This window comes from Lonchura striata, chromosome 2, assembly GCF_050655825.1.
Source record: "Lonchura striata isolate lonStrDom1 chromosome 2, ASM5065582v1, whole genome shotgun sequence".
Taxonomy (NCBI): Eukaryota; Metazoa; Chordata; class Aves; order Passeriformes; family Estrildidae; genus Lonchura; species Lonchura striata.
The window spans coordinates 83,318,446-83,336,506 of NC_140704.1; the positions used below are offsets into that span (position 1 = coordinate 83,318,446).

General features: G+C 39.9%; 1 protein-coding gene across 2 annotated transcripts in view; it reads left to right on the top strand.

Moving 5' to 3' along the window:
• The window catches only part of ANKH (ANKH inorganic pyrophosphate transport regulator), a 105,993-nt gene extending 89,640 nt beyond the window's left edge, over window positions 1–16,353 (top strand). Inside the window, exons 9-13 of one of the 2 annotated variants that reach the window (XR_014952782.1) lie at window positions 2,871–3,000; window positions 3,646–3,769; window positions 4,346–4,445; window positions 6,721–8,028; window positions 8,079–16,353. Coding sequence is in view for 1 of the 2 variants with exons in the window: in XM_021528938.4 (XP_021384613.1) it covers window positions 2,871–3,000; window positions 3,646–3,769; window positions 4,346–4,445; window positions 6,721–6,837 (471 nt within the window). In the remaining variant the exon portion in view is untranslated. Of the gene's footprint in view, window positions 1–2,870; window positions 3,001–3,645; window positions 3,770–4,345; window positions 4,446–6,720 lie in introns of both variants that reach the window. The other variant, XM_021528938.4, reaches the window with a different exon arrangement.
• The last annotated feature ends 1,708 nt before the right edge of the window (window positions 16,354–18,061 follow it).

The window sequence follows — 18,061 nt, forward strand, 5'->3', positions numbered from 1 at the left end:
AAATCTACTTCCTAAAATCTTTTTTGACTGGAGTCACAGGAAGTTAGCACTGCTTATTCCAGTAGAGCCAATCTCTAATTGTCTGTGCCACGTTTTCCTGGAATACTGTTACCATCTTCACCAGTCTTCTGTCAGGCATCACCTTTCACTAAGGTTATGACAAACATCCTAAAGACCACTCAGAATCAGAAAAAGCTGACTTCATCCTATTTTCAGAATAAACCATCTGTAACAAAATCAGTAGCTGAAATACCTTTCTGCTTTGCATGTTTCATGTTATTCTTTGCCTGAAGTAGAGCCTGGGTTGTTTCCCACTATATTTTGTCTTTGAAATAGTAAAGTTGCAAGCACTCTAGGATTTAAATTTCAGAGGACTTGAATGATGCAAAGCATTAATTTATTTTCCTGAGCCTTTGTTCCCTTTGTTCCCTCTGGGCATTGAGAATATCATCTCATAAGATGATGGAGAGGGCTCTCTTAGCAAAATGAAACTAGTTACCAGTACTGCAACCAAAAAGGTGGAAGGATGCCAAGTCAAAAATAGAAGATCCTTCTGCTGCCGTGTCTCACCTCTTCAATCTGCTTATTCTTGAGCTTAGCAGTCTTTACTCACCAGCTGCTGTATAAGTGCTCTTTGAAGCCATTTACCAGCACAACTCTCTGCTGATCAGGGTGGGAAAGACTGCAGTTTGCAACAGCTGAGTAGGAATGACCACACACCACCTGGGTGTGAGTCATTCTCCCTGATTGGCAAAGCGACCTTACTCCAGTGGACGAGGGTGGAGATTGACTCTGTTCTTATTAGGGCTAGAAGGAAACCTTTGGAGAGCAGAATTGAGTATGGTACCTTTGGTCACTCATTTTCTTTCCTGTCTAACTGTATTCAACACTTCCAAGTGGCTGTTGAAGAGGGAAAGACTGTTCTGCTTGCCTTTTGCTGGCAGTGGGCAGGCTCTGTTGTTAGCATACATATATGGAATCTGGCAGCAGCAGCAGCAACTATACTGCTCATTAGGACACGAAATGCCATTGTGCAGTGCAAGCAGTGTAAAGGTCCTTGCTTTCATGAAAACAGCAAATTATAAATTAAGAGTGGACATCTTTGTATCTTACTTTATTTATTGGGTTTTGAAGAAAGATTTGACAAAATATTCCCTGTATGACTGCTTTACAGTTCATTTGCAGTTAGTACAAGTGACTGCAGTCTGCCTAAGGGTGTGTTTAGCAATAAAAGAATTCACTCTGTTGTTGTGCAGTTACTTTTTAATAAATGAATTCTCAACCACACAACCCCGTCTGCTGTAGATTGTCCCCTCTGCTTCAGTCATACCCTGTACAAGTAGACTGGCACAAGAAGTGCACAGTTCTTTTGTCTTCTGCTCTTACCTTCCTCCATTTACTGTTCTCTGTAGAGGTGATAGAGATACACCACAAGACAGCATCAAAGTAGTCAAGTAAAACATGCAATTGTAACAAAAAAAATAGTAGTTCCTACCCTAAGAAGTGGAGAAGAAAACTGAAGATGGAGCTTTATGTAGGAATGTGAAATGTTTTGTTCACCACACAGAGGGTCAGAACACGGGACCTCCCGCAGGCCACTCAGTGACAGGTCTTGGGAAGCTTCTGCAGTGTGGAAGCTAAACAGAAAGGACACTTCCTGACACCCTACCAAAGAATGAGAATGAAATCCCAGCTGTCTTAGAGGTGGTAGGACTTCAGAGACTAGTTTGAAAAGTCATCTGAACATGTAAGGGTGTGACAGCTGGATTAAAAGAAAAGAGCTAGCGGCTATGATACTAAGTGGTAGGCTAAATTATAACAGAGTGGTTATAGAGTCTTACACACTGTATTGTACAGCCAATGTGCAAAATTTACAGGATACAAGAGGTACCCTCTGGTACTCCTGCCAAGAGGAGTGTCAGAGCATTTAAAATCCCCAGTTTTGCACCAGTCAGCTCAATTCCTTAATAGCCACTTTACAATAAATAACAATATAACAATAACAAGAATAATTGTTACAGGAATATTGTTACAAGAATAACAATAAGAAATAATTTTTAAAATCACAAAATCAAATAACAAAGTAGTTATACCTGAAGATACATTTTCTTATAGGGAAAGTCCTGTAAGGACTGTCAGGACTGTTCTTCAGTGAGTGCTTTGACCTGCAGCTGCCAACAGTCTCTTCAGCTCAGATGGAAGCCTCTGGACTGACCAAAAAATTAAACAGCATGTACTACCACTGTACCAATTGCCATGGGTTTTTCATGGAAATCTTTCTTTCCTGTATGGACTAAAGAGCACACATTTTAGTGAAAATAACAAAACTTAGTGGATTTGTAGCCTGAGAACACCATGTCTGCATGACTGTGCTGAACACCTTTGCTTTGCTATCAGGCTAATTGCATACCAACAGTACTCTTTTCAGCAGAAAATTTAAACCCCTAGTCTTAGATTCAGGTCTGATCTCTGTGTCTTGGAGTACTTCAACTCTTTAATTACTAAAAAATTTGATAATCTGTTTAGGAGTACAAGTGTTTTAACCAGATCAAGTGCTGGGGTTTTACTGTTTGAATAACAATAGACTATTCAAGTACAACCACTTGTAGAAACCATAAAAATTCTTTCTCTATGCATCACACTTGGTATGTGAGGAAAATTAAGAGTAGGAATTGCGTCTGAAGTTATCTCTCTTATGTACACGTGTATTTGAATGCAAGCTAAATATAAATATATAGTATGTATATTTACCATTAGTAATCTACTCATAAGTAAACAAATATTTTAGTCCAGTTAAAAGGTAGGAGGGCCTACCTTTTCTTGTGCTTCCCTTCTGAAATATAAAGGTTTTTTAATTTTGTTCTTTCTAGCTCTGTTTTGTGATGTTTTGGACACCAAATGTGTCAGAGAAGATTTTAGTTGATATAATTGGAGTAGACTTCGCTTTCGCAGAGCTGTGTGTTGTTCCTTTGCGGATCTTCTCCTTTTTTCCACTTCCAGGTAAAAAAATAAAAGTAAAATAAAAGTTCGTAACCTTGGTGACTCCTTCAGAGCATAAGCATTATATAATAAAAGTTAATACTTCTATCAAAGAGAAAGACAAGCTGGACAACAATAATCAAAATGTTTCAAATTTCTAGCTCTGTAATTAAGTGCAACATCTTTTAGTGTTTTCTGCTTATATGACAAGACAGTTTCATAATAAAGGTAAACTACAAATACAATATTAAGTACATGTAAATACCCTTTTTGTGCTGTTACACCATGTGCTGCGCAGGAGCCAGATGGAAAATTTTCCTTGGTAGAACTTCTCTTTAAGGAAGGGGATAGTTTGGGAGTTTTTTAATGAAGAAAACAGAATGGACTGACTAATAAATTGGTTTTAAGAGAACAGCTCTTAGGAACAAGTGCTGTCCATAACTAATTTTTTTTTTTTTTTGTGTTCTTCATTTTCCCAAATCAGTATATTAGAGCAATTTGAACATAAGATCTACTTCTTTTCTAGTAGGGTGCAAAGTTACCAGCAGTAAGTTTTGTACTGGTTATTTCTGAGCAGTGCTCTCTGCATGGAAAAGCTGCATATGAGATGACTGACTTTATTTTTTTTACTACTCTTGCCTCTTTTTCTCCCCTGTTTATGAACAGTGACTGTCAGAGCACACTTGACTGGTTGGCTGATGACTCTGAAGAAGACATTTGTGTTGGCACCCAGTTCAGTGCTGCGGATTATTGTCCTCATCACCAGTCTCATCGTGCTGCCTTACTTAGGGTAAATCATTCCTCACAGAACCCCTGGATTTGCTTTCCTCTTCATTCCTCTTCCCTGTCACTTGATAGCTGAATTTACTTACCTCGGAACATTTTCTCCAAATATTAACCATGATACAAAGCCTAAATAGTGTCACTATCTGGAAAAGAAACATTTACAAATTTACAAGTGTGACTGCTCTAGATAGGCACAATAGTGATATCCCTTTGGAAAAAATACACAAATGTAAAAGAGGCAAAAACATACCCTAATATTTCTATGTTATTAAACTCACTGTTAAGAAAGCTAATGGAACAATGTCTTGTTTATAAGTTTAATGATCTGTTCTACAGCACTCTGTACAAGACTTTAAATTCTTAGTCCATAATTTGATTCAGTATGCTTTTTTTATTAAACAGTGTAACCATTAAAAACAAACAAGTCCTTTAAAATACCAGTTATTCTCTTAGGCAGTGTATTGTGTCTTTGAAGAAAATACTTCTAGCATCAGATTGGTTATATATGCCAGTGAAAATGTAATTATGAATCATGCATTCTCACACAACAATGACTGCTTTCTTTCTATGCCTCCAACAGAGTTCATGGAGCCACTCTTGGAGTAGGATCCCTTCTGGCTGGTTTTGTAGGAGAATCCACCATGGTTGCAATAGCAGCCTGTTATGTTTATAGGAAACAGGTAAGAGTTAGTCTCTGTGGGATCTGATGAAAGCAGGTGATGAATGTAGTGTATTTTAGTTCAGATTAAGTTACACTTCAACAACATAACTCCCCAGAATCCTCACTTTGGTTTGCTTCCCTGTCAAATCTCAGGAGTGTGCAGCTTGGAAAGTCTTTGAGCTGAAATAAAACCAAAGGGTGCCCTCAGCTGTTAATGGGCATCTAGGCCGTGGGACATGCTGGTGTGCAGTCAGAGAGTCTTTTGCTCCTCAAAACATGTGTATCATAGATATCCTGTCCTTACCACCAGAAGTTTTGCACTGTATATTTGCTGCTGCAGTACAATTTAGCATATTTATGTAGGCATAGGAACTACTCATCCAAGTTTACAGTATGTGTATCTATATGTATATAGACTCATAGAATCACAGGATTACAGAATGATAGAATGGTTTGGGTTGGAAGAAACCTTAAAGTTCCAACGAGTTCCAAATTCTTTCCCATGGAAGGTGTTATGTAGTGTTACATAGTGTATAAATTCATATCTGTATGTATACAATATGTAGTACATATATATATATCTATATACTTTTATTTCTTTATAAAACCAGCTCTGCTAAAAATCGACAAATACAGGTGCTTATGGTTTTTTGCTATCCAGAGGAGTGGCTTAAAACAAGACAATACTCCTGCAGCAGATGACAGTAAGAGCTTATAAATAAACAAGTGCTTTTTTACATACTTTAAACACTGCAATCCTGCATGCGTGGAGTAGTGGTGAAACATGGATTTTGAAGAAGATTCCACTAAATTAGGTGAAACTCAGGATAAATACTGGCTAGGTGACTGGTACATTGCAGTACCTGCGTGTTGTTCCCTTTCAGTTATGTGTTCAACGCACCAGGTCAAGATCCAAGCAGAACCAGCAAGGTGTGTACATCATTCTGTAGTATAGAAGGACTCTCTGGATGGGAACAGAAAATATAGTCTATGCAGTGACTTTTTTTTTTTAATTTGATTTCTTACAAAGTGCCAAGTGGAAATACCCACCACTTCTTTTTTGAAAAAAAAAAACAAAACAAAACAAAAAAAAAAAAAACCAACAAACTATAGAAGATGGAATATCTAAAAGCTTTGTATTGGAGCAAACTAAAATCAGTTTTGATATGTGCTGACAGTGCAGGCCGTGGTAAGAGGTCAAAAGTGTATAAGGTTCATAAGACAAGAGAAGAATCATAATGTCTGTCATTATTAATTTGAGAACCAAAGAGTAAAACTTCAAGACACTGAAACGGCTTATCTTGACCTTTGGTTTCACAACATCCACCCTGCTAGTTTGTTAACATAGTAGCTCACATAGTCTTTCTGGCCAGGAACATTGTGCTTAATTTTTCTAAGTGGTGAGTGCAGGTAGTAGGAGTAATAACTGTGCTAGCCTAATTTATTCTTTAGTCAGTGTGACAGTGGCAGAGCCAACCAGTAGCTCTATTACACCAGGTTATTCTGACCTGCAGTTGGAAAGATGCAGATCAAATATTGCATAGACACCTCAGAAATTTTGGAACTCTCAGCTGAATCAATAATACCTGTGGGGATATTCTGTCAGCTGTACAATTGTTTTCAGTAAGACTAGTCAGCCTGCTGAGAAATGAGTAATAAGGAACAGATGCTTCAACTTGTTTTGTAGGAACCTGAACTCTTCTTAGCTTTACTAATCCATGACATCCTGGATGAATCATAGGACTCTTGAATGACCTCCTACTCCTGCTGGCCAAAAATACTCTAATATTACTTTGCTTTGGTGAGGCAAGAGATCACAGTGGATCAGCAACACTAAGAAAAGCTAGAATGCTCACATCTTGTAAAATTCCTGAAGTTTGACATTTGAGAAATTAGGTTGCTACCTCACCTCCTTCCCTAGAGAAGCTTTTCTTCTCTCACTTTTTGGTTTCCTTCCTTTTTTAAAATAAAAAGTCTGTGATGTAAAAGATTCCAGATGCTCTCTTCTCTCCAGTCTTGCTGAAGCCTGTTTTGGATGTTGCTTAGCATAAGAAATGCTTGACTGCATGTATGTTAGAAAGGAGAAAGCTGAGCCCCAGAAAAGCTATGGAAATCATCTAAGTTAAGCCAAGTCATTAGTGGCAAGCCACAAATATGACACAAATATTCTAGTTTTTAATAACATACTCTAAACAAACCATATTGTCACCTCACTTCTCCCAGTGGCCAGAATTGATGGGAGTGTGTTCATGCACAACTTACTGATAGGTTTCTGGATGCTTGTTTCAATCTAGAAAAAGAAGAGGAATGAGAATGAGACAGCTGCAGAAGGTGAAGACTCTGCAATGACTGACATGCCTCACACAGAGGAAATGACAGACATCGTGGAAATGAGAGAAGAGAATGAATAATAAATAGGATGCAATTGTTCTCTGCAGGGACGATTGGAGTGACACTTCAGCATCTTGTCGTCTCTCATACTTTTTTGTTTGTCTGTTTTTATTTTTGTAATAAAGAGGCCTTGATTTAAAAGGTTTCAGATAAATTCTCTAGCATACTGAGTATGCTCTCACTGATGAGGGACCTAAAAAGAGGTCTTTGCTTTTTTTTTTCCCCAATTGAATTTTTTTTCTCACTCCATGCAAGCATAAAAGATACAATTGCATCACTGTAGAGTCTTCCTTACTTATGCATCCACCTTCTCTGGACAATCTGCATTTGTCAACCAAAGCCCTGCTCCTGTGCGCCTGTGTGTGTGCGGACCTACGCTCGCACACGCACACCGCCACGTGCCACTGGCTCAATGCTACTGCCATAACCCCACTCCCTGCCCTCTCTCCTTTCCTTCCTTTTCTTTATGAGAAATGGAAAAGAAGTTTGGAATACAGAGCTTTATTTTACTTGCTTGAAAATGACTTTGCTACATAAACTAATATACTATGGTGAACTATATCTTTTTGTTTGGCCTCATCACCAGAGCTTATACTGCAGATGGTACAAGACAGGGAGGAACATGGGAGTCTCCCCATAAAAAGCGGAGAAAACCAGGTTCCTCTCTGATGTTGAAAGTGTGTGGATGTGTATATACACACACAGGTACAAGAACAGAGACATATATATATATATATATATATATATATATATATATATATATATTTATATGCATATACATATGCATATGATAAATAAAATACACACAGGACAAGAGCTCTGTTAGCTTTCATTCCATCAGAAAAATAGTAATCTTTTGAAAAATATAAACATTCAATTCAGAATTTTCTTGAATCATTAATTCCCACCTTACATATTATTTTCTTTAGGAAAAAAAATCACGCACTTTCCTCTTGTGAGGAGGGTGATGGCAACTGATAGACTTTGACTGTATTTGAATAAAACAAAAATAAATATTGACAAGCTTTACCAAAGTTCTTGTCCGCTGACCTAACTTTAATTTTTAAAGGTTGATTTGTGCTCTATAATTATTTCTGGTGCCTCTATATTAAAAAAGAATAAGATCAGATAACGTATGAAGGATACCATGCTAGATAACATTACTACACATAGTTCCATGAAATCTTTTATATAGAGTTGTACACATACGTGTGTGTGCGTGTGTATATATACTTCTATACACATGCACACACACATACAGAAATGTATGTTTTGCTATAATGTATTTACCTATGCAGTAGATCAAAATACATGTGAAGCTCAAGTACTGATGGTCCTCCAAGCTGAAAATTAAGGACTTATTGATCTGTCGGCTCTCAAGGCAGCATTGTGGGGGAGTGAGGAGCTGTTCATGTCAGCCCTGCAGAGCTGTGCTTATGGCTGGAGTGCACCTTAAAGAACAGCGTGAGGATGGGTGGGAGACTCAGGCTGGGTGGAAATGAAGGCTGTCTAAGAGGTGAGGGAAGCAGGGAGGTTTTGGGTGTCACCGATGGCTGCTGTGGCAGCAGTTGGCGTTTCTGTGCTCTTCTGTGTTTGGCTGCGGGGCAGCACTTGTTACTGGTCTGTAGTAGCTTGGGTGCTTTCAGATTTAATCATGTCAGAGTCTGGAAACCATTATCCTCCATCCTATATCCATAAATCAGTTAATTTAAACCTTATTAGTAAAAGTATGTTTTTCTAAGTTGTGGAAATTATTATTTAATTGTGGACAAATTCTGTTTCTAGATTTATGTGCCAGGTAGTCCCAGCAGTCAGAGAACTGATCAAAACTAAACATTACTTTAAATGTTTTATCAGTATATGTATATGTAGACATACACATGTGTATAAATATATATATATTGTATATTATGTACATTTATTTTCAACTACAATACATTTCCTATTTTTCCAAGTTCAGCTAAAAATGTCTTTACAAAACTACTGAGTTGACTAGTAACCAGTTATGGCCATCATGAAAGGCATTGTATCAATGAACTTTACATTTTATTGGAAAGATTTGTGTCAATTTGTACCTACATATGCAAATACAATAAGAAAAAATGTAGAAATTACTGTGTTAACTGACAGATTTGCTAAATCAATTTACGGTTAATGAGCAGTGTCGCTAGGATGGTAAGATTAAAACCAGTAACCATGTTTGCTGTGTCACCACAAGGTAAATACTTTTTGACAGTAGATTAAAACAAATTCTTTTTAAAAAATAAAAAACCCTCAGATAAATTAATGTGTGCAGGGTGTAAACTGTACACATTCCTGAATACAGGTTCTCAAACAGTCATATGTATATAAGGTGTATATAGACAGTTACAGATCACAGTGGCCATTTGAGGTCTCCTCCATTCATGTAGTTTTGGTTTCTCCAGTACATTTGTCTCCAAGTCCACAAGATGCAGTTTTTCAGGAACTGTAGAGATGAAGCAGGAAAATATTTTTGTGTAATGTGTGCATTTCGTTTGGTACATGACTGAAATTCAAACAGCAGTACTTTTGAAGAATTTTGAGACTTACCAGTGTAGCTTTCAATGTAATGATTGCACCAAAAAGTAAAAATCTGAAAACAAAGGATTAACACTGAGGCTTGTACTTTAGATAAAAGATAAACAAAATTTTTTTAAAAATTAATTATTGGTCATACAGAGCTAAACTAATGGCAGTGTAAAATATAAAGTTTCAATGGTGTATGTAATACTTATTAGTCCTTTACTTTGCAAGATACTGAATGAGCATAGGAGTGGCAGGATTTGGGCTAGAATTGAAGCAGTGACATAAGGACACATGCATTGCATCTCTTTCTGCTTCCTGCAGGTCATGTATTTCTTTGTATTTTTCTGCTGGATTAACAATATGTGATGATATTTCTGCAGGGAGTGGGTCCCAGCCAGGCCCTCATGCTGGACGAGGTACTTGCTGGTGGACAGGCAGGGTGCTCAGCAAGGAGGGAGCTCTCCCTCTGTCCCTTGCAGACACAAAGCCTGCTTCTGGGAATGCTGACAGGAGCTTCAACAACCTGCTGAAACCTTGCTCCTGCCTGTTAGTGGCAAATTGAGTTGGGCTGGTGAAGCAGCCAGTGTGATGCGCTACAGGCTAGGAGTGGGCAGACATCCTCATGTGTCCAAAGCCCCAGTCAGAGCATCACTTGATAGTGTCTATCAGGTAGATGCTGGCACTTCTTTCTTTCCAAAAGTACTTTCTTGAGTTCTAGTACAATGCTGTGTCTCTCTTGTGCTGTTGCTTATGAAATGGTTATCTATCTCTGTGGTAATTATTTTGCAATAGAAACCCATCCAGTTTCTGTGTCAGAGAGCTGGAGCACTGTCATCTCAGTGAATTCATGTGGAAACTTGGCCTTTCCAGACTGAATTACACAATCCAAGTTACAATAAAAAGAGAAAAAAAGTTGATCTGCATCTTACATCTTGTATTGCAGAGCAGCTCACACAGAGGGAAATAAGAGCAGAATGCCAATAAGCTGTGGATTAATGTTCCTCGGCTTTTAATGTTATGTTAGTGTGTCTTGAGCCTTCCTTTTTCAGAATTAAAAGAAAACATTGCAGGTTTTTTCCCCTCACTGCCCTAAGCAGACTCGCACGCTCACCAAGCACAGGACTTGATGGCCAAAGCTCTGCATCTCTCAGCCAGTGCCTGAAGCCATTCGGTGCAGCAGCGGGTTCCCGGGCATGGGGCAGTCTCGCCCGCATCCCCCGGGCACAGCCGCTCCAGGAGGGCTTAGATCCCTGCTTGATTAGATAGAGCCGCCGAAGTTAGAGGATTGGGTAAGTAACAGAGAAGTCTTTTTGTTTTCTACTCATTTTGCTGCTAAATATTTCCTTTGAGCAGGAGATTTATACCTGGCTCTTGCTCGGTGTTTCACCGAATCTGCAGCCAGGGAGAAGCGGCCCCAGAAGAGGGTTGGCTGATGAATGCAGCTGATTCAGTGGAAGGCCACGGCCCACGAACAGAAACCTTTTGAAGGCAGGAGCGCCTTCTTTTATGGGATGGCGCCGCGTGCTTGAAAAGAAGCAGAAAATATGCTTTCAGGGTCGGGCAGCCAGAGGCGGCGGGCACGGTTTTGTGTCGGGCTGCAAGGTGACAAGGGAACGGAGCATCCTGCAGTTTCGGCATCCCAGCCCCCCTGCTGGCCCAGTGCAGGACAGCGCGGGGCACGGCGAGGCGGCAGGATGGGCTCCGCCTCCCACCGAGGGCTTGTGGTTGTGGCATGGTTGGCTCGAGTGCGGCTGGTTGTTTCCTGGGGATAGTGGCAGTAACCCTTGGAATGCCATGCACACGTGTACGGGTGTGTATAGGAGAGTGTTGTGCAGGCAAGTTTGTTACGACCTTTGAAAGGTTCCTTGGAACAAGGGTTTGAGTCTAAACATGATCTCATTGTGGGACTAATACTAAGCCATTTTCTAAAATTGCAATTTAAGCAAAAGAATAAATGAAACAGCAGCTTGTGTCATTAAGCTAAAACATGATTTAGATTAGTGAGCTGGAATGGGAGAGAAAGAGGACATGTTGAAAAGCTCATAGATACTGTAGATCCCTTCTGAAGACAGCAGCATGGTGTGGAGATGAGGGAACCAAAGGGCAGAAAACACCATTCATTTCCCTTTCAGCTGTCCTGAACAGGAACTGATGAGAAGCAGTGTGTCCACGTAACACCACTTTTGAGTATATTGGTTTCTCAGTAGAGGAGCCTTTAGAGACAGGAGTGTGAAACATCTTCGAAGATGATTTAGAAAATAAAGCAGAAATAAACCAGCATGCAGGTTTTGTAATGTACAGTAAGGAGGCACTACATGTCTTCAAGTTTCCGAGTAACTGAGAGGGCTGCATTGGGGAAATGTCACTTAAGTATTAATTAAACATGACAAAATTATCACAATTTTGGTAGCAAATTGGCGTGTCCCAAATATCAGTTTAATCATAAAATGTTAGGATTCCCTTCCCTTGTTCATGTTTGGCTTTCTACTAGAGTACAGCAAACCATCTGCTTTGAAGGGAGTAAGGTCCTGTGGAGGGGTTGCAGTGCAGAACAGGCTGTGGGTGCTTTTGTCCCAGGTAGGAAGAGGGGCTCTGAATTTGTTCTCTACCCTGCAATACACTATAGCAGCCTGGCAGCATCGTGAAACAAGGCAGAATCGTCAGCTTAGCAGCAAACTGTGTCCAAGCATGGTCGTAAGCTGCAGCAGCCCTTCAGAGCACTGGGAGGACATGGGATGCAGCGTAGCCCTGGCTCCAAGCTCAGGCTCAGGCAGCTTGTGTGGATTTGTTTTGGAGAGCCAAGTTCAATTGTCAGTGCATAGATGCAATCCTCAGCAAAACCACTGCCAGACTTCTCAGTAAGTGGCACCTTCTGAACAAAAAGGCCAAAGACAAAGTATGGGGGCAGAGAGATCGAGCTTTAGGCTGGGCTTGGAGCGCAGACTTGCACAGAAGGGCATTTTGGCTGTAGCTCCTGCAAATTAATTGTAGGGTTAGAGAATGATCTTCAGTCTCAGCAATTCATAACCATGATATCCAATCCATCTGAGTAAAACAGAAGAGTAGCAGTATAATTCTAGATGCTTTTTTGTCTGTAATCCCAAGAGAAAACTTTTCTTTAGTTTTACCAAACCTTGTCACTGCTCAAAACAATTTATTTGTTTTACCTCATTATTTTCTGTCATTCCGAGTTCAGTGTCTTCAGATATATCCTTATTTTCTTCTGAAGGTTCCTGCTAGGCTTATTTTCTCTGTTGGCATTTTGAAAAGGAAAATGTAATCGTCATGCTGACTGAATGTCAACTAACGCTGTGATTAAAAAGTAGCTTACAACAAAATTCTTCTTTGATTGACTGTTTTTTACTTCACATTTGATAAGCTGAAAAGGAGATTCAAGAAGCAAAAGGAATTGGGGGGAGTCTTTATCTAAAATCAAGAATTAAATTAGTTAACTCAAGTTAATTTCTTAACTCCAGCCACTTTGTGACTTTCTAGTAGAAACATTTACCCAGATTTTTCCAGCAAAGTTAGCAGTACATCCCCAGAGCAGCACAGAATGGTATGAGGCATGCAGGTTTTGTATATTTTACAACTGAATGTAAAATGAGTTGAAAAGTCTGATTAACGGGGGTAATCCACTAAGTTTAAAATTCATCTGAACATGAGCAGCCTGGTCTTGTATCAAAGGTGGTCCTTCTTTGAATGGAGGGGGACTTAGCAAGAAAACTGCATGCAATCCCCTTACAACCTAAATTGTTCTCTGATTCAACCAGGAATCTAGAGAGGTCCCTGCTTCTTAAAGGACTTAAGATTGCTTTCCTTTTTTTAGGCTTTTAGTTCAGGATTGAGAGACAGTGCCTAATAGGGGCCTACAATGTAGATATGTGAGCAAAAATGTTGAGCTGCACAGATTTTTTTACTGATGACAAAACTTTGGTATTGCACAGCCAGCTTTACAGTACCCTCCCACCCTCCGGGAGCCCACAATGAGAGCAAAGCAAAATAAGCTATTGTATCTGCTGATAAAGTATTTGAGTACTGTACTGCACTTCTCCCATTAACTCTCTAAGAAAAACTGCCCAGAAGCAGCAAGCAATTGCACTTATTACCTGCTCCTCCCACCTCTTTAATGTGCATCATTCAGCATTTAAAAAATCTACCCTTTCTCATAACTTCCCTTGTAATCAAGGTAATGCAAAGTAAATAGTTACATTTACATAATAGAATGGCTTGGCCTATCTGTAAATGAGAGCACAGAAATTCCCTCTTAGGAATGGATGTAAAAATTGGAACAGCAGCTTTATCCATAACACATAAGAAAAAAAACACGCAACAGAAATGTAAAGAAAAAATTGCAGAACTGAAAAAAAAAAAATGTCATTAACTTTTAAGGAGACTACTGCCTGGGGGGCAAGTAAGGTGTATGTACACATGCAGAAAACAACAGAGTCTGGAACTAATGTTCATTGCTCAATTTTGTACTTTGCTCTCCAAAGCAAATATAACTCTGCGTTTGTGCCTATTATGATGAACAAAAAATCCCTCCTAAGCTATAATGAAACAATTGGAAAGCTACAGGCAATAAATTAACTGGTTACTTAGATCAACAGATTTAATCCACCAAATTTGCAAGCACCACAAAACTGCAAAACAAAAATCTCAAAAAAAGTTAAAGATACCTATTTTTGTAGATGACATTTCCTTGCTTATTACCATCATCAAGTTTTTCACTTTGTTTAATAAAATCATTTGCAATATCTTTGTATATTTTTTAAAGGCAAATGAACAGGATACAAGGCTTAACCTGTGTTTCAAAAGGCAGAAACAGCCCCCACTATCATAGAGGCAATCAAGCCCAAATCATGCCAGGTTTTGATCTTTCAGAACATTGCTCTGTCTGCTCCCTTATTTTAGATAATTTAGGTTATTTTGTGGTGTTACTACCTCTGCCTTAGTTTTGTGAAGCCAAACACCTATGGAGGATTTGTGATAAGAGACTACAAGTTGGGATTGCAGGTAGTGTCAAAGCCCCCTGCGCTGCTTGTGCTGTTTGACAGGGCATTTTACCACCACAGGCCACAGAAATTCAAAGTGGACTTGACTCTTTCTGGTGGGATGGCTGAAATGCATTTCATGGGGTTTGGGCAGCACATCTTAGCAGCAGTCCCTTTGAGAAAGACTTGTTTTCCCTACACGGGAAAGAAACCTTCTGAGAGTGTGTGGGGAGGAGCACATGTGAGTGCAGAGGACTGAGTGTGTATATGTGGACAGAGAGGGACAGATGGCTGCAAATAAATGAGCTGAAATGTCTTTTGAAGGCACTCTGCACTGTTACCCTGCAAGGACCATACTGGTGGGCAAAGAGAGCAATAAGCCCTTCATTTTTCATCTTTAGGGAAAGCTTCTCTGGCATTTAAAGGTTACTGGTCATCTTAGTAGATCATAGTTACTAGAGAAACACAAACTTTGTAGTGCTGGGGGAGCACAAGAGAGAGCAAACTTTGCTGCACCTTTTGCAGTGGCGAAGCCAGTGTCACACAGCCTGCTCTCTCCATTTTTGCACACTTGAGCAAGTTCCAGCCACAAGGTCAGTCTAGAAGGAAATTACAAACATTGAAGAAAACCTAAAGTACAGAGTAGCAGCCAAGAACTGTTTTGTCTTCACAGCAGGAAGTCATCATGGAGGAGAACCAAACAGTGTAGAGGTAACTCCCAGGAACTCTCAGTTCCGATGCAGTTTCTGAACAAAGATAGCTTTGGCCACATCAGTCAAGGTCAGACTGCACCATTTGTAACATGATAATACAAGCACAGAGGGTTCTCCAATCTCAGAGGGGTGCTATAAGGGTAACATTCACTAATGCTGGTGAAAGATGCTTGGATACTACAGGGAACAGTGTCACAGAAATGCCTAAAAATACTGAATTCATATTTGCTTGTTCTAATTGTGCCTTTGGGTTCTCTAAAATTGACTTGTTTTTAGTTTTACAGAAATAAGTAGTAGTGTCTTGAAGTAGTGTCTGGAAGCAGCATCCTAAAATAAAGGCAACACAAAATCTGAAGACTCTTGCTGAGGAAAGAGGGGAAAGGAAGTTTGGGAGACACATGTTTTCCCAGCCTGGCCCTCTGACCATGGATTATTCTGCAGGACAACATCTTGTTCTGTTCTCAGCAGCCTAACAGTGCTGAAAGAGGCAAAAGCAGTAGCTAGCCACACTTTGCCAAAGCTGCCCTGAGATTAAGGTCAATCAACACACTTCTGTAGAGAAAAGGCCCCATTTTTCAGTTTGTTCCTATAATTTGAAGGTAAATCTGACAACTAGGTAAATGCATATTTCACCTTTGAGGTATCAATGGGTTTTCATTTCTTTCAGAATATCTTTCAGCATCACTATCCGATTCTTTCTTAGGATAAAGCTGTCTTTATGCAAAGCAATGTGCCTAATAGCCATCCTCGACTACTTAAACAAGTCAATTTTGCAAGGACTGTAGGTATCAAGCCAGAGCACTGTTTGGAACTACAGTACAGGGATCCTAGATTTTAAATGACATGTTACCTCATGCATCATTTTCTATCATACTTGTAGAATTCCAGTTAGTTTATCTCAAAATAAATGTTGCTTTCTGTAATTCGTACACAAGCTAAAGCTGATGGTATGTTTTTTTAATGACTGTTCTGCTTTGCTTTAAACATGTGGGTTTTCTTTAAACAAAAATGAAGGTTAAAACTTTGTACATTTTTAAAATGACTGCTAAGGTCAGAAGTATAAAAGTATATGTTGCATTAAAATTGAGTGCTGTTTATGTATTTAACATAGATGTACCTTTTTGCATTGTTAAAAAGAATGATCAATGCTTTCTTTGAGGGGGATCTGTGCTCCAATATTGTCCGATAGCTTTCATATTCTAATTACTTTAATTAAGTTCTAACAGTTTGCGTATGATTCATGATTCTGATTTCTTCTGTTTTATTAAATCTGATCATCTGACATGCTCTAAAATGCTCTGCTCATTTGGGACAAGCAAAATATACCTCCTGGTGAGAAATTAATCCAACACTCAAATTGTTTTTGAATTACAAGCATGATGCTGCAGTTGCAAGGTCTTAACTTGAAGTTAATGAAATCTAAAGGTATCCATAAAATGATGAAAGGAAAGCTCTTTATTTCTACAGAGCCTCCAAGTGTTGTTTATATGGAAATACGATGGTCAGAATACTTTTTCCACACCAAATAAAATACTTTTATCATTCCTGTTAAACAGATGCTTTGTATTTAAAGGGAGACCATTATTCTCATCAGGCCGAGGCAAACTCAAGTGTCAGGAGAAGATTCATCTATCTGGCAGGTCACCAAAGCAGTTCTTATGAAACTGAAAAAGCATTCTTAATCAAATTTTTTTTTTTTTTAATTTTGATCACATTCCTTAAGTATTCCCAAATGACCAAATGCGAGCCAATCTGAGCCAGTGAGAAGACTGTGAGTGTTTTGACACTTGAGCAGCCACCGGTTTTAAAATGGTCTTGAAGAAGTACCATGGTAAGACTTTGCCCATGACCCCCTGGGATCCTGGTGCCTCAGTTCTCCTTACACTGGTCCACAGCAGAGATTCAGCCTTAGAATCTCCTGCACCTTGTCAGCCCCTCAGTTCCTGCCTGTTTCTTCTTGTCTTCTGCCTTTGGGGCTCCATGACCACCCTCTCATGCCCCTGGCATCTGTGATCTGTGAAGGGCTAGGAACTATAGCTCTGTCTCTCCTGGACTTTGGGGCAGGGCTATGCAGGGGACATTCAGAGAACCCTGAACTGGGTCTTGCCATGTCCAGCTCCCCCATCCCACTCTTCAGCCATGGCTGCAGAGAGGATTGGCTTATGTCTAGTCACGTTCCTGTCTGAGACCAGGAGGCTGAGCAGAGTGGAGAAGACAATCAGGGTATCTACACCAGCAAATCATCTGTCTCTACCCCACTCCCAGGCATGGGCTTGCTGGCTGCTGGCACGGCTGTCCCATGTACAGAGTGGTCCCTGACCTTCCCAAGTTCTCCTTGCCCAGAGCACTGCCCTTGCAGGAGGCCATGCTAAAAAAAAAATAGGCAAAGAAAAGGGAGTTTGGCTAGGGCTCAGAAAAAGATACTACCCTTGTGCCATTCATGAGGCCAGACCAAGGGAGCCAACCTCCCATGGCTTGGAAGGCCAGAGCCTGTTTGGAAACAACTTTGGGAATTGCTGCCACACTGATTCGTTTTGAGCAGACTGAGCAAGGCAACAGCGCACACAGAGTCACATGGTGGCCAGTTAGACATTTCTCAAACTAAGCTTTCTCTTTCAGGGACTTTGTAGGCTTTATTTCACTCTTCCTAAGAAAGTAAGGGCCTGATCTAAACGGGCAAAAGGTAAGACATGCAGTATGAGGGCAAATAGCATTATTACTTCACCTTCTTAACTTGTAGTCTTGAAAGTCTCCTCTCTCTCAGACCCATCAGCAGCCCCTCCTCTGACCTCCAGCAGTAATGATAACATTTAGCTCTTCCATTAATGATGTATATTGAAATATAACCAATTTTGTTCCCCCAAAGGCATGCACAGACTTCAGATGAGAAAGCACCCCACTCCAGACAGAAACTCTCCCACTTGTGGGTGGTTCTGCACAGCACTTAATTTTTTGTCCAAAAATCAGCGACAAGGTGGCAGAATGCAGCT